This window comes from Dromaius novaehollandiae, chromosome 10 (genome assembly GCF_036370855.1).
Source record: "Dromaius novaehollandiae isolate bDroNov1 chromosome 10, bDroNov1.hap1, whole genome shotgun sequence".
In the NCBI taxonomy this organism is placed as follows: domain Eukaryota; kingdom Metazoa; phylum Chordata; class Aves; order Casuariiformes; family Dromaiidae; genus Dromaius; species Dromaius novaehollandiae.
In genome coordinates, this window is record NC_088107.1 from 16,473,786 (window position 1) to 16,501,764 (window position 27,979).

Genomic DNA, 27,979 nt, shown 5'->3' on the forward strand with positions numbered 1-27,979 from the left:
TCTATCTGACCTTGAGGCTTATCCAGCTGACCTTGACTGACTTATTCAGTGTCTGTTATACTTCTGACCTGATCCACAAAGTGGTGGAACAGACAAACAAACTTTAGAAGCTGTTTCATTTATCAATGCACTTGAAGAATGCAATGAAGCTTGTGGTCATGTGAACTATAACAGATAGGCATGTGTTAAGACATGTGGTGTGACTAAAGGGAAGAAGGGATTTTATCAGAGCAAGTGGTAGGAACAGCAGAAGACAGTAGGTACGTTCTGCGCCTTACAGACTACATAGGTATTGCCTCTGTTTAAAATAATATTAAGTATCATGTATCACAGATGAGAAGAAGCTTTGATAACTTCCTTTTTTTGGATGTGTATTAGGTGGTTGTGAATACTGTGTCTTTTCTGCCTGACCTGATAGTATCAGGTTTCTTCTTCAAAGCTAGCATTAAAAATCTCCCACGTAGATCAGAAGGAAATATTCTTTAATAGCAAAGGATAACAAGAACGAGCTGAAGTGTTGTAAATGATACTGATATATACTGTTTAAGTCTTATTTGTAAATATGGCCTGACTTATATAGTTTAAATTTAAATGAAACATAACTAAGCTTAGTATACCTGAGAAGCTATTGTAGAACAATGCTGTACAAAACCAATAACGGTGACCTAAGTGCCTAAGTTATTGTGGGTAAAGTGAAGACGTTAACTGATTGTGAAGCTTTGCAGAGAGTCTGTATGAAACTAGAAGTTTGGTCCATAAACTGACAGGTAAATTTAGTGTATAGAACTATGAAGTGATACACAGGGAAAAATAATTTAAAATTTTACATATAAAATGATAGTCCTCAAACTAACTTCTGCCACTCTAAGGTGAAATCTTGGTGTTACAGTAGATAGCTCTATAAAAACATCAGCTTGATAGCATCAAAGCAGGAAGTTATAGGAATTATTTGAACTTAAGAACATCATTATGCTCCTGTATATAGATATTTGTAACTCACCTGCATCTGCATCCTGAATGTTGTGTCTAATTCTGGTCCACTCACCTCAAGCAAGATAGAGTACAGTTGGAAAGGATTTAGAGAAGATGAACAAGGATTTAAAATATCGCTAGTGGATTTTCCCTTTCTCTTGGCCTGAGGCAGCTGTTGCCATGTTGAGATAACACTTTTTGGTATATATGATAGAAGCCAGGTAGTTACTGATCTAAACTGTATAGAGTCAATGGGCAGTGGAGTGACTAGTCCAAGCCAGTGTTTCCATGGAAATTGCATCTAGTGACGTATACAGACAGTTCGTGAATGTCTTTATTTGTGCACTCCACTAACAGCAACAAAGTTATGGTTTTAACCACTTTGGACACCTTGATAATAAACAACCTGAATCCCATGTAAGAAAAATCGGTGTCATGCCATTAAGTGAGTTTGAGTAACAGTAATCTACTTAAGCTGTGTTTTGGGGTCCAAAAGTCATCCACAAGGTAATTTACTTCTAAGTTCACTGGTACTTTGGGGATACTGAAAAGATTTAGTGGCAGAGCTGAACCAAAGGATGACAGGGGTACTTATGTTTCCATTGCTGTTCTTCTTCACACTTCTCCCGTTGTTTCTCCCGTGTCCTTTCATGTGTCCTTACCACCTGCAATATTTGGTATTTCTCATTTGCACATAGCCTGAAACCACTTCATGATATGAAACTCTTGGTAAGAACGCTAGCTTAGGAAATTCCCTCTCTCCTTAGTAGCTTGTTGCATGTTGTCAAATTTTTGTGAGGCCACATGGTACAGTGGATCAGTGGATTGACTTGGCTTACCGGGAGAAGAAAAAACCCCAAAACCAAAAAACCCAAAACCACAAAAAAGACTTATCTCACTTCTTTATTTTCTTCCCTCCTTTACTGGTCTCTAGGGTTTCGTTTTTAAGCCAGGTACATTTCTGATCCAGTTCCAGTGTGATCCCACAAACGAGGTGAGGGAAGAGAGGGTGCACAGAGGTGCATCACCATTGTAAACATACATTTAGAAGTGTATATGGAAAACCTGGGACACAGATATGATTTGTTTTGTCATGAATTTCTGTTCTGTGTATGGAAAGGAAGTTGTTTGGTAATAGCATCATGTGTGTTTTTAGGCACCCATTAAATGAAATGCTAAACGAGTTGTGGAATATTAGCTGTGCTGTCAGCTAGAAAAATAAACGTGCTGCAGAAGCACACCAAAGATGCAACCTAGTGACTTTGTCTTTGGTGGTAAAGAAAGGTTTTAAGTTACAGCTCCTCTGATCTTCCATTTCCATTTGTTTGGCAGGGACATATGTTTGTGCAAGTGCACCAAAAAACAAATCTGCACTGGCTTCTCCTAAAGTAATGCTGTAAAAAGGAGGCTACAGACACAGTGTCCCATCAAATTACAAGTGTTTTTTTTTTTTTAACTGCATTTAAAGTCAAGAAAATCTGAGCGAAACTGTCCTGTAAAGTTCTATTTGAGTTGGATTGTATCATATCTAAACAAGGTGGGGAAAAACAGAAGGCAGCTGCCATGAAGTCCGTGTCCTGTTGGCTTGTTACCCCTTTGTGGCTAACATGGCTCTTGCTAATCCTGGGGAAAGGCATGTGCTGAGCATCCTCAAGAAATACAGCTGCAAATATGATAGTGCTTCTTCCCACCATGCATCATATATCTGTCTACATCTGTTTTATCTGTGATAGTCATTATAAACAATTGTTAATCCAATTCACCCTGGACTATTTCAGTTAATCTGGGTTTGGGAGATCTATTTATTTATTTATTTGGTTTCTGAAAAATGGCAAAAGCTTGTAGTACCAGATACGTTGTTAATATCATCAGGAGGATCTCAAATCCTTATTAGCAGAAGCCTGTGTGTGTATATATGTACAGGTGGCTTATTCTGTGAAAGTATATGTTTGGTTGCATAAGTGTGCGGAGTGTGTGGCTGTATAAGTCCATTCAGTAGGGTACAACATGAGCATAGAAGCTAGTTAATATTTTACTCTTGTCTTCGCAACAATTTCTGACCTTGACAAAACTGTTAGTGTGAGCCTATGCGAGTATGTCGTGATACATAGCTAAGAGGATAATATGACACTGAAATAACTACTCATTGAGAGGTTAATACTTTCCTGGCTCTGGTTATTGTAACTGTGTGAATGTTAGGTCCTGCTTATATTAGGAAATTTTGTTTAATCAGTTCCATGTAAAGAAGGGTTGCAGTCTCAATTAAAAAATATATGCATTTAAATCTTTCATTACATTTCATAAATCAAAACCTAAATAATTTTGAAAATAATACTAAGGATACGATACCACTTAGATCAGTGAAAATATCCTGGCAAGAAAAAATCTTGTCCCTAAACTGTCCTAAGTGAATAATTTTTAACCAGTTAATAGAATGACTCTGGCTGAAATGGAGAGAAAAATAGTCTGACCTTTTCATAAGTTTGTGCATTTGCTTACTGAGTAATCTCTTGAAGTGTAGTTGAGAATTCAGGTTGGTTGCAGTGTACCCCACTGAGATAAAAACACACTGACCCTTTTAATAGGTAACTAATCATAGTTAACTTCCAAATGCATAGTCATGTGTTGAAGCAGGCTAGGCCTCCTTTTGAAATGATGGGAAGAATAAATATAATTGGTGCAAGGTAGAAAAGTAATAAATAAAGCCATTTAGTTTCTTTTTCCAGAAGCTTTTTTTAATTTGGTAGACATAATACCCCATTTTGCTTTTAAACAATTTTCACATTCCTTTTTTAGAGGTGTGAGATTTTATTAGTTATATAATTATTACCATGTTATTTCTCCCAGGACCTTTAACTGCTTGAAGGAATAATGCTTGAGGTTAAAAGTGTTGCCCAAAGCTACACAGCAGGGGTGAAAACAGAATTACAAACAGAAATAAAGACATATTATTTTCATTCATGAGCTTTAAAAGCTGGATGACTATACCTGAATAATGATCTTTTCAGATGTTTTCTTTGCTGAAGGTGTAATGAGCATTACAGCTACCCTTAGGATTAGCTGAGACAGGTGGGTAGACCTTAAACCCTGAGGCCACATGAAATTTTTTAGGTACAGTTCATGAAGTTAACCATCTTTACTCCAGCATCAAATTTAAAATGTGACCCATGTGACTGGATATTTAGGATTGCCTTCAGCAGACTCTATCTTCTTTGGTACCTTAAATGTTCCACATTAGGACGAAAGTGAAGGGAGCAGCCACACAATTCCCTTTCTTTCAAGAGGTTTTGGAAGATTATCATGTCATTTACTTTGATTCTACAAGTATGACTATATGAAAGTCTGTTACTTCTGTTCAAAGAAAAGCTTTATTTGTGCTCTAGCTCATTTCGAATGGAAATTCATTCTTTAGATTTGTGCTTCAAATATGGCATTTAAAGAGTGAACAGTTAATTAGTTGAATTCAGTTTTACTTTTTGGACTTGATTCTAAGAGGAAATTTAAAGGTTATCAGAAAATTTGGCTGAGTTGCGCCTAACAAACATTGAATCTAGCCAAAATATAATAATCCTTATAAACTATGATTGAGATAACTTAGCTTCCCCTCACTTCAGACCCTTCTGTGTAGTGTGAAAGGACTGTAAAGTTCCTGTGCTACAAAGTCATTGCTGAGGAGGAGTTTCACCAGCTGAAGCACCAAGTCAGCCCAAATCATTTTTAATGATCAGTTACATAACTGCTTGTGTGTCTTGGCCAGTGTTAAGGGTGTGGTAGAAAAGAAGGTGTGGAGCCACAGAACATTTTCTGCAATCTTATCCAAGAGGTTTTTTGCTCTCTTTAAGCTGAAATAGAGTATTTCATCTGAAACTGCAGGACCCTGCCCATGTGCTCTGTCTGGTTTCTTTGGGTTTGATATTGTAATGGGTGATGGGAAAGATTTGAATGCCTTCTGTACTGACAGCTTCACTTCTGATTCTTTAAGGCTGTTCACTACTTTCACTCAAATTGAGAGTGAGATACTAGATAAATACATTTGCCTTGTTGAGGTTGTCCCAAATCCTATGTTGTAGAAATCTTTATTGTTTTGTTTAAACTTGCCTTGACTATTTTTAATATATTTTAAAATGTTTCTGGATGTGTATATAATTATATACAAGGACACAAAGCCAAACTTCATTAGATTCATTTTTTCTCGGGCAAAATAACCCGAAAGGAGATGGATGGGAAGCAAGGGAATTGAATTCCACTGCTGCTGTTCCCTTATTGAGAGTTAATTTGCCTAGGCCTGAAGCTGAAAATGAAATTCTGAGAGATTATGAACTCCAGCAGCCATGTGGGCTCAGACATGCAGTCTTAAGCCAGGTGAAACTTTATAGATCAGATGGACGTACCAAATTAAATAGCATGCATTCTCTCATTGCCTTCTCATCCCTCCTGCTGCAAGTTAGAAGTAGCTTGGTACTCGTTAATGAAGACTGATTCTAACAGTGTATTTATTTTTTCAACATTGCTCAGACTTTGGTCTGTTCCTGCATTCAGTATACACTTTTCAAAACTTGATCTGGAAAGAGAATTATATTGATTGTTTCATGAGCTTTAATCTTCTCAAAACATCTGTGAGTTCTGTGAGTCATCTAATTCCCATATTATGTATAGAAAAGTAGGAGGCAGAGAGATTACTGTCAAAAGAATCCGTTAGTTTTGGTTGTTCAATTTGAGGTGCTTAGGACATAATGTTAAGCGTGTGTAGTCCTTGATACATTCAGAGTACAATTTTTGTTGACTTCAGTTGCAGCTATGCACTCAGCACTTTGGAAACCAGACCCTAGGTCTCAAATCAAGCACACTGGAAATTAAGGAACATGCAGTTATTGAGTGCCTCTGGAAAGTTTGGCTTAACTGACTTGCTTCATCGTGTAGGAACCTTTTCGCAGAGACAAGAACAGAGTCCAGATCTTCCAGGACTGCATTCAATTACCTTGGTTGTGAAACCACTTTTTCTCTTACTGCTTCATTCATTTCACTCCTTTCTATTTCTGCAGCAGCAGTCTGTTTCACTGTGTAGCCTTGATTTGTTCTCTAACCATCACCTGCTTTGCGCTGTAAATGAGCTAGTGATTCTGCGGAAATGCTGCTGTATGGCATCATCTAGTTAAAAGATGTATAATAATGCATTCATACAAGTATGAAACTCTACGGTGACATCAACGATGACATGGAGTCCTCTGCTATTTAAGCTCCCAGAGGTAAATAGGAGTTTATAGTTTTCTATCTGGCCCACTGCTGTTGAAGATGAGACTTTCCTCAAAGATTTCACAGATATTTGTTGCTACTGGAAAAAACAGTATTTTACCAAGTACGATACTTTTCCCCATTTCTCACAATCTTTACCACTTCTGCTCCTTTGCTTTGCTCCTTTTTTTAATGTACTCTTTCTCCGGTCCTGCATCTTCCCAAATCCTTTTTCATTCTACTTAAGATGTTCATTCCAGTCATTTTGCTGTGGATTCCGTAGACTCGTGCAAGTTGACTTGTCATTTGGGAGAATTCTTTAACTGTCTTAAGAGATGCATCATATTTAAACTCTTCAGAAGTGATTATAATTACTTCAATTACATGAAGTGCCAGGAATATTGTGTCGATTTGGCAACGTTTTGTCACATTTTACCTTCAGAATTTATATTTGAGGAAAACCAGTATATCTCGCATCCACCCATATCTTTATTTTGGGAGAGAAGTTTTCATTCTTCTTGTCTAATGTCACACCAGCCATTCAAAATCTGTACTTGCCTACAAAGCTGGTTGACTAATCTTCTAAGCTGTTTGTGCAAGGTTTACTTTGACCTGATATTTCTCCAGAATTAAAATCTACGAGAACTTCTTTTAAAAGATTTCAGTGTTTTTTGTTGGATGAAGTAGATTATTTTCCTTCATGCGTGATCTGTTGTTGTTGTTGTTGTCAGAAACTGATTTTTCACACTTGACCTTTCTTTTAGGATTTGATAAGTTGTTTTATATATGGTGGTTTGAGCCCATGGTACTAAACTAATGCCTTGATTTGAAGGCTGTATGAAATTATTTCATGTTCCATATTTAATATCAGCAATAAGATACTGCTATAATTCAGAGAGATAATCACTGTGGTCTTTTAATAACAGTCATTATCCATTTCTTTTGAACAATAATTTGCATTAGGACTTTGTCAACATCTTGTTAACTACTTTTAGTATGATAGTCCTAAGGATAAATTCAGTCACTGCTACTAGGATTGAACTCAATTATAGAGATTTCAAATAATTTTTTTTTAATGTATGTGTTGGTGTGCACATGTACCATGTATCAGTTCCAGTGCTGGGCTAATAAACATGTGCAGACAGAGGCTGTTTTCTGAATTGCCCCTTTACGTGGCACTATGACAAAATCATAAAGCAGAAGCTGTTTTATTTTATGGGAGAAGTGAACAAAAACATTTTAAACTCTATTGCAAATAATTTGTAACTGGAAACGTTCGCAGTTAACAGATGATAAGCAGATACTGTCTTACAGTAAGGGGCCTATCTTTATCTGTTTTGTTTGCCTACACCTGTATTGGTATATTTATATTTACTCCGTGTCTATGTATCACATTAACTATGCGTCTGTAAGCACCAATGCTGTATGGATATGTAAGTTAATTTGAATGTCCACACAAAATGTGGCAGTGACTTGAGTGAATTTTATTTCAAATACTTGAAATTAAATTGATACAACAGTGCAAGACCAATATTCTTTTAGAAATGCAGTATTTCCCTATAATGAGAGGAAATAAATAGAGCATCCAGCATGTTAACTTCTGAGTTTTCAATGGCAGATCTTGTACTTAATACTGTATTTACTGATACTCCCTATGATTTTGCCCTCTTCAGCTATGGCTTGTGGCTTATATTGAGCAGTGTGTGACATTTAGTAAAAGAAATAAATCAGTACCATCTAAAACTAACCTTTACTTTTCAAATTTCCTTCCTTTAGGAGAACTGAGCACCTGTATAACAAATGTAGGTTGTTATCTTCAAGCAGTCCCAGAGGACTTTGCATTATGGGACCTCATCATTACGACTATGCTTGCTTTCTTCTACACAGGCTCCTTTGGTCTTTTGTTTCTCTTTTTTGTTTTTCAACTTTTTCTCAGAAATTTACAACTCATCGCCGACTTCATTTATCTACTCCTTACCCATTGTCCATAGCTTAACTCTGCTGATGAGGCTTGTTCAGTCTTAAAACATGAATTTAAATGTGATAAAACTACATTTGAGAAAGCATAATGAAACATTTAATGCGTTCAAAAATAATAAATGAATGTGAATGTGTATAAGAAATCTGCAAGGATGCGGCTATTAAGAGGAAGGTATTATCCTTTCATGGGTAGAAGAGATGGGAATCTGACTGGGAAATAGACTACATGTAGGGAGAAAAAGGCACTGAATGCCCAGGAAGACAGAGTGAAGACAGATTGGAAGAAAAGACAAATTAAAATGTAGGCAAGCAAAAGTGACAAGGAAAATGCTACAGGGTTTTTACCTTAAATAAAAATAACTCCACAATTTAGAAAGTTGATTAACTAAAACATATTGTCACAACAAGCAAGTGAGAGTAAGAAGGAATAAGCATGTCTTATATACCAAAGGGAAGAAACTGCAGTCTTGGAACTGAGATATGTTCATTTAAGATCCGAAGAGTCCACTTCAATGCTTGATAATCCCCACCCTTTTTTTGGGGGTGGGGGTGGGGTATGGCAAATATGTCAGAATATACAGTAGTTCATTCCAGCTCTTGTCTTCAAGAATCTTGCTTGACCAGTTGTATCTTGTTATGTGCTTTGCATGTGTTTACATACATAATCACATTTCAGCTCTTTGAAGAGTACAATTCTACAATCTAGTGAACTAAAGAGTGTATGTTATATTAAATAACATTTGTTAAAGTTTCATACTGAATTTAAGTAACTACTTTCTGACCTTTCTATGGTTTCTGTTACTTGGAGCTTAATTTGTATAAACTTAGTTAAAATGATTGCCAAAACTTTTCCAGTGTCCACGTATACCAAATGTAGCAATGTAAATGCTTTATGAATGGGAAACAACAGCAATCATTAATTGATGTAGTATCATTGTGCCTTAAGGACAGTCGCGTTATTCGTGTACAGTGTCGTTACAATTAAGTCATGTTTGGAATAAAGGGGTACAGATGCACAGCATGATTTACACATGTGAAGTTTACCTGTCTGGGCAAAAAAGATATGCTTTTTTCAGTTGTGCTTACTAGCCCTATTGTGTTCAGTTATCTTGCTTTCATCTTTTTCAGTCTAACCTGCCCCAGCTTCATGCCTTTGCAAACAACATTCAACTCCTTTTTGAATGTGTGAGTTGGTCACTGAATTTTAAATGAAAGATGTGCCTTTCTGCTCATGTAGACAGAATCAAAGAGATTAGGATTACCACTGACCGTTAGTAAATACCATCTTTCTTCAACCTTAAGCTGTCTGTGGAGTTGCCACTTTCAGTTTTAGCCTACAAAACACAATAATTGCCATTCAGAATTCATCAACATATATCGTAATTTTCCTGTAGTTTCAATGCAGTGGTTTTCGTATCTTCTCCTGGCATGGTTTATTAGAGGAATTTCATGCAGAACTTAGTAGGCCATTTCTTCTGGGCCATCTCTAATGACAAAGCAGTAAATCTAACCTACTGTCTTTATGTGAGTAATTTTGCCTTCTAGTTGCTTGGGCCTATGGTCATAGTGCTCACTGCCCACATAATAGGGTTCTATAGCCAAAGATCCATCTCTGGTTCAGCAGTGTCCGTGTATGATTTGATAGCTGCTGCTCAGAAGCGTACGTAACTGTTCAGTAGGGATCTCTACACACAGCTTCTCCCCAACTCGTGTAAAAGTGCTTGTTTCCTTTGCGTGTCCTTTCTAATGATACCTGGGCTCTCATCACCTAGCACATCTAGGTGATACTTGTGCGGTTTGACTTTGTTTAAATTTCACTATCGAATTGAAGATACGCATGTACTGCTGTTTTTTCTAATGTCATCCTGAATGCTATTCAGAAGGTGATCCTCCATGCGTTGTACCGCTGTACTACTATTGTACTACTGTCTCAGGATAAACTGATAGGATAGATGCCCCTGTGTGTCTTTTCAGTCTCATCCAGAACAGGTTTTAAGAACGATGAAATAATATTGTACTGCAACACTTGAATTTCGAAGAAAACTTCTACTCTCCCCACAAGCTGTGTAAGCAAAATATCCACAGTTCAATTACAATTAGGAGTAAAGCTTCCTATATATGCTAATAGTTTTCCTAGGATCTTGAAGAAGTATGTGTATATATTTTATCAGTACCTTTTAAGACATAGCCCATTAAGGTATAAGAAAGGAATTTTGTACTTAATATGTCAGATAATGTGTCTGTGAACAGTTCACTCATGTGAAAGTATGACCCTTGTAAAAATGCCAAGGTCATTAGAGACCTGTGGAGATCTGCTGATTAAGTGCTGGTCACACAGGCAGCTGGAACTTTAGGCAGGTACTACTTATACACCCAATTTGTTTCCAAGGTTTTAAGGAAGGTTAGTGAAGGCAGTACTTGGAACTTGCCCTTTATACTTTGCTGCCTTTTATAAAAGTTCAGCTTGCATCTTGCTTACTTACTGAAATCCATAGTGAAGGAGGCAAAAGAATACCAGTGTAGTTTATTTAGAGTGGCTTGAATGGTATCCTAAGATACATACAGCAAAAGACAGTTTGGAGTAGATCTCTGTATATGACTGCATCAATGTAGGCTGAACTTAATTTTGAACCCATTCAGTTACATATGTATGTGTGTATGCATGGGTTTTGGTTATATTTTGTGCATGTGTGTGTACTTTCTTCTGAGTAAATAGTGCTTCCTGTGTGGGGAAAGTAGCACGAAACGTGGCAGATGAGGTGCTGGACTGGTCAGGTGCAGCACAGCTCTGTGGTGGTGCTCGTCTCTGGTGCAGCCTGTGTAGGCGGTTGGGTGAAAAAGAACAGCCGAATCAACATTCCTGTCGCTGAGCTCCCCAGCATGCCTCGGCTGCTTTCACTCTGCTCCAAAACCTGGAAAGGAGACAAAAAGGAGCCACTGGTGGAGTGCTTGCTAATTAGTAAAACTGCGCAGTATGCAAAAAGCAAAAATTAAAGGAATATGTAACTGCTGTTGAAAAGTATGTGAGAATTTAAAGCATCAATGGAGATCTATTTCAGAGTTTTTTAAGCAGTTGTATACTCGGAAAAAAAGTTTTCTCAGTATTTTCAAAAGAGCTTGTCAGCCTGCTTATGTTGCCAGTTTTTGTATGAGTTCGTTGGCCCTGTAGACAGCCTGAGTGCTCTCTGAGTTACTGCTCTCTCAAACTAATTTGCATGTTTTTAAAGCTCTTGCTTGCTAGAAAACAATCTAGTGAGGGCACAGTTTGTAAACAGCCTCTTATATGAAGTTGCTTAAGCCTGTTTTGGAGGGAGGGGAGAATTGGGAACTACAATCACAAGTGACAACTGAAAAGTGGTTTTCATATTTCCATCAAATATTTTACAAAATAGTTAATTACAAAGATGCACCAAATTATTTATTTTGTTTTCACTCAGATAAACATGATTTCACATGCAGAAATGCTATGCTTCAGTAATTAATGGATAATTATCCTTTGCCACCAGACGCTGTCGAGGCCAAAGGTACAAATGGATTCAAAAAAGATTTAGAGAAACTAATGAATGATGCTTTGCTACAGGAAAAAACAGTAGGAGGTGGAGGGTGCAATAGGGAAAGTCTTGTGTTGTAGTTGTTCTTCCTGTTCTGTCTTCCATAAGCACCTGCTGTGGCTGCTATTGGAGACGATCTAGTCTGGATTGACCCACATGGTAGTTCTAGTGTGCTTATTATTCTTCAAGGTCTTAACGCAGAAGGCAGTGGGTCTGTACATGAGAGCTAGATCTCATACAGAGGTTTGCTTCAGATCAGACTCTGAATGCTGAGGAGCAAGAACTACAGATTTTATCTCAGATTTTATCTCCCCCTCCTTTGGAGGGAATTCTGACTGACAAGTCAATGAAGAACAGAGATTCGATCCTTTCAGCTCTTTACTCCATGGAAATGTATGTTTACACATACCTACCAAGTCAGTGTTATACTATAGCAATATAGTGTAGTATAACAGTATAAACATACTTTCATTCATGGGTTCCACGATAGTACTGAAGTGTCGAATTTAACTGTAACAAGGGAAAAGCAGAGCCTTTTAAATGGTAGAGCATGTTTTAGAGAGGTTAAGTGGTGAGACTAAGTGATTAGCTCTGAAAAGTTACATGCTGCAGTCAGTTGCCCTGCCATAAAGTCTATCATCACGTGATAAACTGTGTGATGAATAGTTTATTACAGTTTTGTCTTTGTGCTCTATATTGATTTCAGTTTCTGAAAAAATATATAAAGCATATCTTTTTGAACACAAATTGAACTCAGTAGCTAAACTCCTTCCGTTCTCAGACAGCAACTGAAAACCAAGCAGAACTTCTTGTGAATAAGTACAGTCCGAAGAGGTGGTTGAACACTATGCAGATAGAGCTGCACCAATACTACTGTGAGGTATTCGCAGCCTCTGCTGCCTGTTCCTGCCCATTCACCATCTGCTCTGCTGTGTTTGCACAGCAGTTTGTGGAACTGTGTTTTGGAATGGGTTGTGGCATTTTTCTGGTAAGCATCCTCCTCCTCCCCCTTTCGAGGGGGGAAAGATTTCTTTCAACTGGTTCTATTCCTTAGAGCTGGTTCACTGTGCAGCCCCACAAATAGCTGTGTGGATGTAAAGGGCTGTACCTTGGTGCTTGGCCTCCTTAAAGGCCCACATGGCTCTTGATATCTGTTAGGTTACCTGGTAATATGTAAGAATGGGATTTGATAATGAAAATAATCTGGACCAATACGAAGGAAGATGTTAAGGTAAGAATATGTGGATGAGAGACACGAGATTGTACAGAGGTTGTGCGTTACTTTAGCATGTACCTATGCATGAGAGGAAAGCAGTTCTTTGTTCATTCTCCTGCAGTAATCTGAATAATGATACAAGTTTCTAATACATACAGATTTTAATGTTAATTCTGTGTTGACAATTTAACATTATATCCTATTCATATTTGCTCTGGTACCATGGTGAAACCTGTGTTAGGAAACAACATACGTTATTTTTACTTTTTTTTTTTTTAAACATTACATAATTTATTTTCACTAGAGTGCTGCTGTCCTTGAGAGTGAAAGGAATGCTGTGGAAGAGATGCGAAATAGTCTAGAAAATCAAGTCAAAGAGCTGACTGAGGAAAACGAACAATTGAAGAGAATAGTTGATGAGCTAGAGAGTAAAATTAAGGAATTGTACAACCAAATCAATAACATGAAAGGAGAAGAAGATTCAGCAAAGGAAAAAATAAAGAGATATGAGGTATGTCAAGAAAACAAGCCCCTCAAGTCCTGAAGTAGTCGTCTTCCTATTTGTGATGTGGTCAATACATTGTAGAAGAACAAAAGCTGAAGAATAAAGGGATGGGCAGTGTCATTTAGAAAACTAAGCAAAGCCTTGGTTTTCAGGAAGCAGGATGCAGTTTACTGGCAGATCTATGAAAGATTTCTCTGGTGAAAAGCAGTGTAAAAGCAAGTCTCAGCTTGGAAATGAGGATGTCAGTGATAGGCAACAGTGAGCATAGTTTATAGGTCAGTTTACAGGTGAGAGTTGTGTCGTGGATATCTGGAAATGGGAAGTACAAGGAATCCAGTGAATGTATTGCTAAGTATTTGCAGTTTTGCATGCACTACTTAAATGGTACTGGTTAACTGTAGGTCTTCTGATGTCAGATGAAAGGCCTTACCACTATTTCTTAACGCATCAAATCATATCATTGCAGGAAGAGAAGCAACAATTAGAAGAAGCTTTGAAACATGCTGGAAATGAGGAAAAAGCATTGGTGGTGTTAAAGAAGTCTTTGGAAAGCCAACTGGAAGATATGCAGGTCAGGACAAGAGCAATCTTGGAATATTTAAATTTTAAAGTTTCCTATATGTTTTCCTGAGTTACCATTGCTTCCTGCAGAATAACGTCTAATTCTTTTTGAAGTACCTTTTCTTCTAAGTCCCAGTCTCACTGCAGTGTTCAAATATTTCCTGAAATTGTAGCATCATCTGATTAAAATTGTTTTCTTGCTGAAGTTTTTTTCCCTTTAATGGATCTAGTGACATTTGAGGGAGATAAATCACAAAAGGAACTGTCTAGGGTTTTATAAATCTGTTTTATAATTTTGAACGATCATTCAACTCTGGCTGTGTTGCAGGTAGCTATTTACATGCAAGAGAAAGAAAGGATGTACTTCAATATAAACTACAGTATAAGTAGGAGTCACAAAGATCAGCGAAGTGGCTTCTCTTATTTTTATGAACTTGTCTTATTTGCAAATGTTGCATGGAACGGGTATAGTTAATCTCAAAACCACAGAAAATTAGCATTTATCATAAGGGCTGGTAGCCGCTGAAACTGTATATGAAGTCCTGTTTTCACCTTGGTCCTTCCTCTACTCGGGATCCAGGGAAGGATATGCTCTCTCCCAGATTAGCCCTGAAATGAGTAGTGTGGAGAGTGTGGTTCTTTCAGAGCAGTTGACATCATATCCTGTATCTGAAAAAGGTGCAAACTTCGTAATTCACTTTTTACATGTACTGAAAAAACATTTGTTTCTGCAGTCTTAGATCATTTAAAATTCCCCTGCTTTTGCTTCTAGAAGCAGAGTTTTTAAGTGATTCAATCAGACAAGTCAGATACAAATGTAAGGTTATACATGTTGCTAGATACTCTTTTTTTAAATTGAATGGATGTTTTTGCTTGTTGTCCTCAACACAAGTTTTACAATACTGAGAATTTTGAAAAGGAAACTTGGCTACCAGTGTATAACAGATCAAGGGACAATTGTATTGTTCAATTAAGTATGGTAAAATGGAAAAACAACATAAAAAAAATCTTATGTCTTTAAAATGATATTCGCTTCAAGAATATAAGATGTTAACAGTACACGTAAGTATATTTTATTTCTACAAAATAACATTTTAAATCTGACATTCTTTGAAAGTAAATAATTGGAATTCCGTGTTTCATCTGTGATTTTTTTTTTTCTTTTAAAATCTCTATCTGTTCTACCTCACTGATTTTCCAAATTTGATTGTAGGTTTCACTGATAGTCTGCACAGGCACAACAGATGACCCATTGCTCATCAGTGGCTTGGATTTAGCCCTGTGCTCAAAGAACTGCCTTTTTCACAGCCTAGCAAGTAGGCCTTCCTCCCTCCTGGCTGGGTCTCCAAATTAAAGAATGCTAAGAAAAGTGTCAGATTGGGGGGAAAAAAAAAAGTCTGTCATGTCACTTTACGTATGAGTTATGCCGAATTTCTGGCACACCACGTTTAGTCCTCCATTTCTGATTCTACACTATTCCTGTCCACCGGATGCAAGCACTAACAGACTTCAGGATGTAATGAGCGGTCCCTTTTGTCTGAGACAATTCAGCCTTTCTATCTTTAGAGTCGTGCTTGTTTTCATGAACAATGTTCTGCAGTAGGTTGATTTAGCCTTGTATTACCTTTGACAATTTAGACCACAAACTCTGGCACAGTAATAATGCTTATGACAGTGGAAACTTAATTCCTGACTAGTCCATCTTGCTTTTTATGTAATGCAAATAACTTTTAATGATAGACTAACATAACAAAGACAGTGGAAATGTGAATAGAATTGTAAGTTACAGTAAACATAGCCAAATCTGGTCCTCCTCCATCCCAGATCTGTACTTAGAAAAGCTGAAGCTGGACTACACATAAGTGATTATCATAGACAATTAGTTTTAATGATTTTTGTCCAAAATCAACCTTGGTATATACTGCAATTTTATGATGCTCACATACTTTTTTTTTTTGTTAAGTACCATGACCCCTACACTATAACTTGTTTTGTGATAGCCTCCTCTTTGTAGCCTGCTGTGCAAAAAAAAAGAAATATATCTTAAAATCTTTGCAACATTGAGAACACTTTTGGAAGTTTCTTGAGAACTCCCTTAGGAAAGAAAATATTTAAATATAATTGTTATGCAGCTTAACTGTAGAATACATGATACTGCAATATATTTTAAAAAATGTTTACTGTACCAACATTTTGAATGGTAGTGCTAAGTATACTGTGTTTGTTAAATTAAATGATCAGAATATAGCATTCTTTCCATGGGTGAAATATATGGAAGTTATGTATTTGTTGTGCTAAATAACTGTAGACAAATAGAGTTGAAATGCGTTTTTAATGTTCAGTTATCAATTAAAAGACATTCTTAATTTTGTAAAGAGAAGGTTCAACTAATATAGTTTGGAAAAATTAATGCAAGTACTATACTAACTTTTCGGCTACTATGAAAAGAGAGATTAGGCTGAACACTGTTGATTTGCCGCTTTATTTTCCCCTATTTTGTTTTCTTTACTCCTTTGGGTATGTGGAAATGTTGGGCATATTTTAATGTCATTTTATGGCTCCTTGTCTTCTAGACTAACTGCCCACTGACCTGAAATTGAGAAATACTGCTGTAGAGTTAGGCTACTTGCACTGAAATAACACATAAGCTTCTTCACAAAATAATTGATTGCAAGTACAGATTGGTTTTAAATTGGCAACTGACAAACTTTTGACTTGAGTTGTGGATACATTGTAACTGAAAGGCCAGTCAATTCCAGTTAACAGAATTCAAGGGTTTTTGTATGTGAAGGGGACTGAAATTGGAAGTCAGACTTGAGTTACTCTCAACTGGAGTTGAGTGTTGAAGTTGTCCTATAGGATATTCCAAATTTTAAATATTGAAATTCTGTAAAGTATATCCAAAGGCAGACACTGAGGAAACTGAAATGTTTGGATAGTCAGCAAGATTTTCATTTCGTCAGCCTTTTTAATACTTAAGAAAAATGACATAAATAGAAGTTCTGTTGTTTCTAGCATCTCTCTCAAGTATATTAGGTTAGACATGCTAATTTTTGTCAGTATTTTTCTTTTTTTATCAGCTTATCTAGAGCAGAGAAATACAATGTCCTACTTTCTCAATCAGAAACTGTGTAAGACATGCTATTTCCCATGCTATTACAGGAATATGGTAGTGTCTGTTGTAGTATAGAGTGTTTTTTTATTAAAACAAGATCATTTCTATTACAATGTTCAGTTTTCAGTGGGAATAGTTTTACCTACCTGTGTTATCAAGTTATCAGCTGGCTACATTTTAGCAAAACAACTAGGGTGTTGTCATACTTTGGTGATAATCTTGTTACTTCAAGAATAAATGATCTGGTGGAATGGTTACTAGCTAAATAATGCAGATCTTAGTATGGGTACCTATTAAATAGATCTTAAGAAGAAAATTACGCAGAACCATGGGGAAAACCCACCACTTCCAGCCAAGTAGAATTCATCAAGCGCAGAGAACGATTGGCTATTACACACTTTTCCGAAGAGCATAACTGTGCTCACTGTGCACATCAACCAGCTGATTGTGCATTAATAACTTGTTGGTCTCAGAGAGAAAGAACAATGGTGTGCATTTTTGCAGCCACGTACTTCTTTTGTGTGCACAGAGAAACCTTTGCTTTCTCCAGTCACTAGTAAATGTAATGAAGGGGAGGCTGGAGGGTGAGAGGATCTCCACTGGGCCCGGGAAATGCTTAGTCCTGTGACTCCTATTGCACATCAAGTGGCTCAGGAGATACTGGTGCATCATGAGAGAGCGAGGGACACGAGATTTTAACAGATGTGGGATAATGAGAGCATGAAGCACCTAAACTTCAGATCCTATGGCACTCGGAAACAAAATTGCTGTTGTCAGTTTGTTATTGAACAAACTAAAAATAAATTTAGCAAAACTGACATTTTCCCCTTGGAAAAAGTTGATTATTGGGGAATTGCATTTTCCATCAGAATAACTACAATTAAAAATTTAGTGTCTTTAATTTTTAGTAATGTGCTTAGGATTGATTTTCCGACACTTCTCAGTAATAAACTGAAAATAAAATGAGAATGGAAACATACAGATGCAATGTGTAGAAAGTATACATTTTCTTTTCAGGATGCCAGAATATAACCCAAAGGAGAAAAAGCTGAATTTCAAACTCTGTGGTCTCAATCTGCTGCATATCTGAAAATAAGGCAAAAGTTAGCATAATGTGACCTAATGAAAATTGAGGTGTTTGTGTCACACCCCCTCTTTACTGGCTCCTATGAATCCTATAAATATAAATAATAAATAAATTATTAATTTGTTAATTGCCCTAGCTGGTAGAACAAGTGTTATCTGATATCAGTGACTGATTTTTGTTTATAATTCTGAAGTACAGAGAGTGACCAGGTTTGCTCTGATGTTTACCTCCCTTTTCAGCATGCTGCAAATGCAGAATAACTTCCCGCTGGCACCATTATTCTGCCACAAAATATTTCACTGATCTGTGTCTGCACAGTTTGTTTCTGAAGGATGTGTAAACAAACTGTAAAGTTAAATGATCTGTGAAAGACTGATAGAGGGGAGCATATGAGGTTTTTATAGCCTGTTGGAATATGGCACATTAGCAGGGTCCCAGGATTTCAACAGTTTTTAGCACTGAAATGCTAAAGCCGAACCTTTTTAAGGTTCTTAAAAACCTGTGGTGTCAGCTAAATTAATTCTGTGGTAGAACTAGGCTTTGCAGAACAGCATCTAGTAGCCCCCAGCATATTTTAGAATTATGTGTCTACTACTTTGGTATTTGCCCTTAACTCCTGTTTGTATCAGAGGTGTGTTTGTTAATGGGTTAAAAATACTGAAATACAGGAATGTAAGAGATACCAAAAATCTAAAAAAACTCCACCTTTTAACATTTGATGATGTTCGTTCTTTTCCCTTGCAACAGTACAATTTTATTTCGTATCGTATGTAATCTACAATGCCTACAGAAGTGCTAACGTGTTTTCACATTTACAGTATTTTTAAATGTAATAAATTAAACAGCATGAGTATTAGATATTCAGCAGAGTTTTGCATTTCTTAAAACAGAGTTAAATTTTAAAGCTATATTTTAGAGTGCTTTTTGCAATTCATGATGATTTTCATTTTTTTTACGTTTTCCTGTTTGAACAGTTTAAAGTGTCTGTAATCTGGTTTTAGTCAGTTTCATGGTGCCTCTCAGACTTCATAAAAGCAAACTTTGTTTTAACCTTGTAAGATCTATTTAGAGTAGGGCTATGAAGGTATTTTATTATGGAGGGAGAAGGAAGAGGTGAGGGACCCAATGTGCAGCTATAAGCCAGCCTGCTTTACTTGCACTGGAATGAGCTAATGACAGTCAGTTCTTCTGCTCATGGACAGGATTTAGAAGATGAGGGGTGCCAAGTTCTTAAACATCCTGAGCATGACAGCAGGAACACTTGGTCTGTTTGTATATGTGTGTTCTGGAGCTCCTGATAGATGGACATAGATCATGGCTCTGCAGATCATTCAAAATTTAATCCAGATATAGAGATCTTATTTGAATGTTAACATGAGATGTTCAGGAAGGGGAGGGATCTCTGCTAGGAAGTTCTGGTCGCACAGTGTCCATCACAGTGGGGCATCCTCCTGAGTAGGGCTTTTGGGTGCCATAGAAGCACAGCAAGGGGAAGAAAATCCTCACTAGTTACTTCTCACTCATGGTAGGAATAGTTTTTTTTTTTTTTTTTTTTTTTTTTAACCTAGGAAGAGTATTTTGTTGGGAAATCCTTTAAGATTGAATTAAAGGGGATCATATAGGAAAATAAGAAACCTGAAATCAGTATTGAAGCTTGTGCAGAAGGTAAGATCTGCCAGTACATATGCAATAATAGAACCATGAAAAGGGACTGCCTTATATCCTACAAATGTTGCAAGATTCAGAAGTTTATAGGAAGGATAAAGCACTGCATCACTAAATAATGTTTGTCTTACACTAGCTAGCAAACTCTAAGTCCATAAACTTTTCTATTTTTCCAACTTAAATTTGTACTCAAGTTGCGACAGCTGCTAGTATTACTGCTGCACAATGTGTTACATAACATTTCTTTAATATATTGGAAAAGACGGTGTATATTTAATTAAATCTTCTTTTTTTTTTTTTTTTTTTTTAATCCACTGCAGGAGAACATTAGTTGTATTTCACAGGAACGACAACAGTTAACTGAGCAGCTAAAAGATGAAACTTACCAGAAGGAAGAGCTGAAGAAGATAAAAAATGAAATGGAAAATGAACGAATGCAGCTAAACAAGACCATTGAAAAGTTACAGGAGGAGGTATGAGTGCATTCCAAAGAGGCTGCAGGAGATTAAATATCTAACAGACAGAAGCAAATGAGCTGCCAAATTGCAAAATAAGTTTTGGGGTATTTTTACGTGTAAAAGGAAGTGAAATTTGAACTTTGCTATTAGTTTCTTTAACCTGGAGACTATCAATAAAAGCTTTCAGGACTGGAACAGTAGTTGGAACACTGCTATCTCAAAATACTGTTGTAGAACAGTTCTGTTTTGTTAAAACAAGATTCCAGATTTGAGCTTAGTTCCAGTGTATGCTACAGATCAAAGTCAGTTCTTGATCAGCTGGATGTCACTGTTTTACAACTGACTCCTCAAATTGCTACCGTATTAGAGCTTTAGTTTTGCCATCTGTGTGTAAACCATACAACTTGATATTGATATCCTAAAGCATGACAGTGCAGTTCATTATGTCAGTCAACTGAAAGAACTGCTGACAGACAAAAAGAGCATAGTCTGGCCATACATTCTGTCAGAAAAAACCTTGGCATTTTGTGTTTTTACATTTCTACATAGAAATTCATTTGTGCACAAGTTTGATAGTATTCTCAAATGGTGAATTTTGGGTTGAACATAGGAGAAGCTGGAAGAAAAAGCACTTTGGTATATTAAACATGATATTTTATACCACTTTCTGTTTTATATGCACTTTTTCCCAGATGGCTGAAATGGTAGAGGTCTCAAGAACATCAGCTCTGGAGTTTCAGAACCAGCTTGATGACTACAAGGAGAAAAATCGCAAGGAACTTGCAGAACTGCAGAGACAATTAAAAGAAAAAAACCTTGAGGTAGAAAAATCACGCCTGACAACCATGAAAATGCAGGATGAGGTAATGGCTCATAAGTTCAATGATATATTTTAGCCTTTGACCTAGAATTCTGCTCAGATAATTTTCAAGACAATGAATCTTTGCTATCATGCTCTTGTGTACTTCATCAGGGGAGACTGATCTCAATCAGTGTGCTTTTGTGTTTCATTCTTCATGATGATCATCAGTGAGGTATTTCTGCCAGGGAAATGGGGTTTCCTGAATGGAATAGTGGATGGATGGATAAGTGCAGAGCGGTTGACAAATGAATGTATCAAAGTGATATGACAAGGATTCCTTTAATGATCTGTTGCTCTTTTAATGCCCACCTCCGAAGGAGTTGAGAATGTGAAAATATCCTTGAATTAGAAAAAGACAAGTAGTTATTTAGAAACAAACAAAACCAAAGTCTGTCTCTATCTTTTAAAGGAATTGACATACATTCTCTTCTTTGTGTGAGCCAAGTTGCAAATTTAAATGACAAAGCTGTCTGTGCAACCAAGAATCAGCCACAGTCTTGAAGCGTCTGCCTTTTAGCATGTAAATTCTGCCATAAAAAGGCAATCCAGACTTTTAAAGATCTACATATACTTGTTCTGCACTTGGAAAAGCTATGAGAATGTACTGGCCATAGATATTTTCTGTATAAAGAGTATTTCAATAGTTTGATTTTTCAGCTCAGGACTTCTGTTTCCTTCTTCCCTTAACAAACTTGTTTTAAATTTATTTTAAAAGAACAGTAACAGAAGTGGAAGTGTAGTTCCTATGTGTTAATTCTACCTTCCTTCTATATTTATTCCATCCAGGGATGGAGAGCTTCTGTAAAGAGCTGAAGAGTCACAATGAACTGTGAAAGATAAAACCAGGATATTAAGAACACGGCTCTTAAATTGAATAAACAAAAGTGAACCACTTGAACAAAAGATATAATGATGTATGATATATATAAATATATATGTATACATAAACATGCACTATATGTTTATAACTATTATGAAAAATCCTTCTAGCATTATATAACTACCAAAAATAACACAGAAAAAAGGCCAGAGCAAAGTAAACCTTATTTGACAAAAAGACAATCAAAACACTTCTGAAAAGGACAAAATATTACTGGCTGTAGAATTCTACATCTTCACAAAGTAATATTTAAACTGCTAGGGCATTAAAAATGTAGTATGGCAACTAGCTGCAGAAGAGGAAGCAAAATCTGAAATGACAGAAAAGGCAGGTTAAACAGATTTTTCTAGCTAAACTAAACATTCAGAACAGTTGAAAATCTTTATTCTGTCTTTGTCTTTTGTGTTTAACAAGAGGTACAAATAGATAGTCCTGCTATTCACAGCGTATGCGAAAGAGTCTGTTGTCCAACAAGATCCTCTTGGGTAGGTGTCATAGCACACCTAATATTCTTTTTGAGAGTCTCATTAAAAAGCTGAGGACTGTATTGATCATGGCAACAAAAACATCTTCTTGTTCTAGAAGCCACAGTAAATTTGTGAAACATTCTGGCAAGGCAGCATGGGAGTTCTTCATTGCTGCTGCCTCTGTTACAGGTTCTGTGTAGATACATAAAAGGCTCCCATCTTAAGAGTTGTCAATCCAAAGTCCAAATGTTAAATACATATGAGGTACTTTTATTAACATACAGATCTCTGCACTTATTAGCTGTTCACCAGATCATGCACTTTGCAGATGTCCAACTGGTTGTTAGGACTTAGGAATAGATAGCAAATTCTATAAACAGTCACTAATACATTAGTTTAGCTTCATCACTGAAGTCAGCACTTGACTAAACTGCAGAAGAATGCATGCTGAAAAAGAAACCTCTGATCATATATTATAGACACGTCGCAAGTTAAGTTACAAACATAAGGAAGCATCACAATCTCCTCTAAAAACAAAAGCTAAAACCCACCTACTAATAATATTTTTTATGAAGTCTTTAGATAATTTTATTGAGTGTGCATTGTGACTAGAATAGGAAACTTCTTTCCTCAGCAGATATCTCTACTCTATTTAAAAGCTATGTTTATTAGACATAGGTATGTTAGCAATTATATCATTGGTATAATGTCGTCGAAGTGCCTCAAACACTACAAAAATAAGCATGAAAAAGCTGAACTATTGGTGTCTGGAAAGGAAAGGAGTGGTATTGGAAAAGTTCCAAAGATATAACCATTTACAAAGTTGTAAAAATTTTGGTTGGCCGTAATCGGGTAAAAATGAATAAATAAAAAGTAGGGCTATGTATAATTGTGACTGTAAAACGTGTTGTTCAAGGCATCTTTAGAGCCTCAGAACCTCTACAGTATCAGCCTTAATTCCAAGTTCCTTTGGTTGGTGCCATCTTGTGGATAAAACAAAAACTACTGTGAAAAACGTCGCTCTATGCAATTCCTATCATACTATGGGTCTTTTTTTCCAGATCTGTTAAGTTTGTAATACCCTTTACAGATGCCACTTATTTATAAAAAGCATAGTATAAAGCATATTATAGTGATTCTTTTTGTTTCAGATGCGTCTTATGGAAGAAAACTTGAGGGACCACCAGAGAGCTCAGGATGAGGCAATTACAAAAACTCAGCTGCTGGAACAGACTGTGAGAGGCTTGGAATATGAACTAGAGGCTAAAAACCACTTGAAAGATGATCGGGCAAGGCAAATCAAATTAATGGAGGTAAAAGCCATTTCTAAGGGGTGGTATTTTATTAAACTGATTAGAATCATTTAGTTATTTTCCATGCATTCTGCTTGGGAAGAAACAAATTAACTTGATGTGGTAGAAAATCCCTGCAGTAGTAATGCAAGAATTATTCTAACATATTTCAAAGGTGATCTGTTAGCAAATCTGTTATAGCATAATGTATTCTAAATAGCAATTGCTGAGTGTTCTTTCGTTACTTTCTTTAACTGATGACAAAGGGAGGTTCTTTTTAATTAACTTAATCCAGAGTTCATCAGGCAAAATTGGAATATTTTCATTCATAGGCCCTTCACCCAGGCCTTCAAAAGTATGTAGGAGTGTAAGTTATATTTAGCATCAAATATCAGTTCATTTCAGGAGCCTAAATAATGTCTTAATTTAGCTTAATTGTTCAGTTTGATTAAGACTGAATTCGACTTCCATAAACACTTTCATATCATTGTACTCATGTATTCTGGTTATTGAAAAGAAATTTTTCAAATGTATATTGTCATTTGGAAAATCTGAAAAGTTTCTAGAAACAAGCATTTTAATTACAGAATTTCTCTTATTTTCTTGAAATTGGTAGAATTGATTTTTAAAAAAGTTCTGTTTTATGTCTATCAGACAAGCAAGTTTATTTTCAGAGGCTTATCTACTACTATCTTTTTTTCTAGATTTTCTGCATGTATTCAGAGGCATTTCACTTTTCAAGCCTTCTCTTTCAGACAGTCTAAGTCCTTGAAGTTTATGGAAGAATGGCCTGGTAGCATTCTGAAGAGGATGGGAGACTAATCTGTTGAAATTACTTTTGTTTGTTCCACTTAGGACAAGTTATCTCACCTGGAACTTGAGCTTGATGAAGAAAAGACTAATTCAGATTTGTTGTCTGAGAGGATCAGTAGATGCAGAGAACAGGTATTTGAACCAGTTTATGTTGTTCAACTGTCGTGTCACAACAAGGAAAAGTATTATTAGGATTGCAAACACTATTAAGTAAATAGATAATGACCAGCAATAGGGCTTATATGCTATACTTAAGCAGAGTATTAAATCCAAAAAGCCATGGTTCATAAACATGATTAAATATGACTCTCCACATCATAACAGACCAATGTTTTTTCCTATTTTCCTCACTGGAAAAGTGAAACCTACAGCAGTTATGTATTGTCCAGGATCATCCACAAAATTTGTTTCAGATCACAGTCAAAACCCGAACTTTCTCATTTCTATTCCTTTAGACCTTACTGCTCTGTACATTCTTTAAACAGTGTACAACCTTTCCCCACTTAGTTTTTGAAGCAGATAGGTTTATCTTCTATTTAATGATGCTCTAACAGACTGTACTAACTTAAACCACAAAAGCTTGAAATTTCAGTGTTTCAGAAAAGTTTTTAGATTTATATAATGTGTGATTATAAAATGTGACTAATACATGGGATTCTGGTCTGCACCCAGGCAACATACACAAATGATTGTATGTTCTGTTAATGCCATATGCTAGCTTCAAAACAGGGACTGACTGTGGCATACTTATTTAACAGTTTCAACATTTATTTATCAAGAAATGCCTTGTTCTCTTTGTACTGAAATTAGTTGTATACAGAATTATTTATAGAAATATATATGGCTGGTTACACATAGGTTTTTCCAGGCAATGTGTAAGATTCCACGTAGTTTGTCTCCCTTTTTTCTCTCGGTATACCTGCACACATAATATTTCTTCCCCTAGCTTTTTCTGTATGCAAGAAGTCCACGTGCGTGCACCTACCATTTTATTTGCATAAAAACTCGACTCTAAATAATATGTGTAAATAGCTTTTAAAAGTTGGGTAAACCATTTTAAAATATTCTCAAATTAAGAAACATTAAGTTTATATTGTAGACTGTAAAACATAAAAGCAAGGAAATATTGAGCTCTGTATTCAGTAAAGCCAATGAAAATGCAGGTGGGGGCAAGGGGAGCAGAATATGCTAATGGAAATGAGACCATTGAGCTGGAAATCACCAAGCCTAAGAGAACTTGTTGTTCACTGTGTTGAAGAAAAAGGCCTGAATAATGTCTTTCTGGATCTCTAGAAGAACAGACATTTGAAATTATAGGTCTTGTAACAAAGATTTGTTACAAATCTTTTTTTTCTACAGAAAACTAGAGAATAGTGCTTGATTACTAAAAAAAAAAAGTAAGAGAGCAACCACAGGTCTATAGTCAGTAGTACGCAGGGTTTGGTAACTCCATGAAAAGGAATGTGTTGATGTAGCTGTCTTGCAGTATTGGGGACTAGAAAATGGTTTTTGCCTTAGTTTTCCATTCTGAAAGATCTGAGATTGATACATATAGCTCATTACAACACATCTACTACTGTAGCTTTACATTAAGTACTACATTTCATTAATAATTCCCTAGAAGTCAGGGAGACAACTCGCAGAGGTACAGCACACAATAATCTAACCTGCTTTCTCTTCTTTCTTTCTTTCTTTCTCCAGGAAAAAAATTATTGATATTCTTTTGAATAGTTTTAATTTCAGAAGGAGAATAGAACATAAAGCCTTAGTTTCCATGTCTTTTTAATGAAATTGTATCTTCCACTAAGACAGCTGGAGAGTTTTAAAATGAGTTAAAGCTCGGCTTCCTTTCATGCATCCTTGAAACACCAAGGCACCGTTAATACTTTATTGGGACTCAAGTTATTGAGATTCTATTTGATTGCAGTATAGTTTCTTTGCTGTTATTTCATTGATAAAATACAGACTCTGAGGCTGTGTGTGTGTGTGAAATGCTCTTAATATCTGCGGCAAAATAGAATGTAAAGGTCCCACGATAATCTGGGGTCATGCTATTACTTAATTAGGAAACCTTGAATGCTAGAGTCTATGCCTGTGTTTTAAGCTTGGGATGAAATAATCTCGGTCATAGCTGTAACAGTGGGCAGTACAGTAATTTGATTTGCTAGGTAAATAGAAATGTAAAATACAGATCATGACAAAAATGTTACATAATGGGCAAAAGGCATGTTTATTTTGGGATCTGGAGTTTCTCATTTCACGTGTGAGTTACACACACAAGGTTGATTTGTTTTGATTTTATGCCAGAATGACTTAAGTAGTCAAATTACTACAGAGTATTTCAGGGTCTGCTAAGCATTTATAATGACATGAGAAATGATAATGGATTTATTTTGGTAATATCTGTGTTTCTGTAAATGTTTGTTGTTATAAATGTGTTATTTTAATATACTGAAAATGAAGTATACTATGCAAATTTCTAGTAAAAACAAATTGAAACAACTGGTTATATTTTGTATAAGGCTAAATGTTTGAATAGACATTGTCAAGGCTGACGGTTCACATTCCATTTACCATGAAATGTTATTCCCTTTCTGATTTAAATATCCCTTGGAATCTGGGAAGGAGTGCATGACACAGTTTCCGTCTTCCCTACCTCATTCTTGAGAGATACTGCAGCAAAGCAAAATTTCCAGTTTTCACTGGGTTGCCTACTTTTAAAAAAAATCTGTGGGTATCACTTAAAATTCATCCGATGTGGGTTGGTCAGACTGTCCTTTGGCTCTGCCATGTAATTGCTGAAATACAAAGAATCCTGTTCTTCAGCTATAGTCTGCTTGTGTGTGCTTAGGATAGGAAAGTGCTTATGTGAAAGAAGTGGTCTCCATCTACCTCTCAGTGAATAAATATTCTTGTAGTAAAAATTCTCTGGAGTGGATGCCAGTAACTTAGCAAACTTCTGTATAGCTTCAGCTAAAAGGTAGATTTGGAGTAACTTTTAGTTCCTTATGGTGACATTTGTAGCTCTCTAACTTACAGAAAGTCTAGCAAGATAATATAAGTTTCTATCCTGTCTTCAATAGTTTAATGTCCTTATAATTGCAAAACTCTTCTTTCTAATCTTAAATATCTTCTGGCTGTTACGATCTTTTCAAACATAGCTGCAGAAACCTAATTTCAGTCGTTCTCTGTTGCATCTCTTCAGTTCTGTAGAAGGTAGTCTTGACTTAACCTTTGGTCCTTTCCATGACTGAAGAAGGCATCAGACACTTTCTGTCATGGAGATGCGTCTGTTTGTCTTCTCCTTTGTCCACAACCAGCTG

General features: G+C 36.2%; 1 protein-coding gene across 4 annotated transcripts in view; it reads left to right on the top strand.

Moving 5' to 3' along the window:
- The window catches only part of CGNL1 (cingulin like 1), a 68,848-nt gene that overhangs the window by 29,036 nt on the left and 11,833 nt on the right, over positions 1–27,979 (top strand). For all 4 annotated transcript variants that reach the window (XM_064517431.1, XM_064517429.1, XM_064517430.1 and 1 more), the window contains 6 exons: positions 13,256–13,462; positions 13,923–14,027; positions 20,205–20,357; positions 21,035–21,205; positions 23,703–23,864; positions 24,699–24,788. In XM_064517431.1, coding sequence (XP_064373501.1) covers positions 13,256–13,462; positions 13,923–14,027; positions 20,205–20,357; positions 21,035–21,205; positions 23,703–23,864; positions 24,699–24,788 — 888 coding nt within the window. The remainder of the gene's footprint in view (positions 1–13,255; positions 13,463–13,922; positions 14,028–20,204; positions 20,358–21,034; positions 21,206–23,702; positions 23,865–24,698; positions 24,789–27,979) is intronic.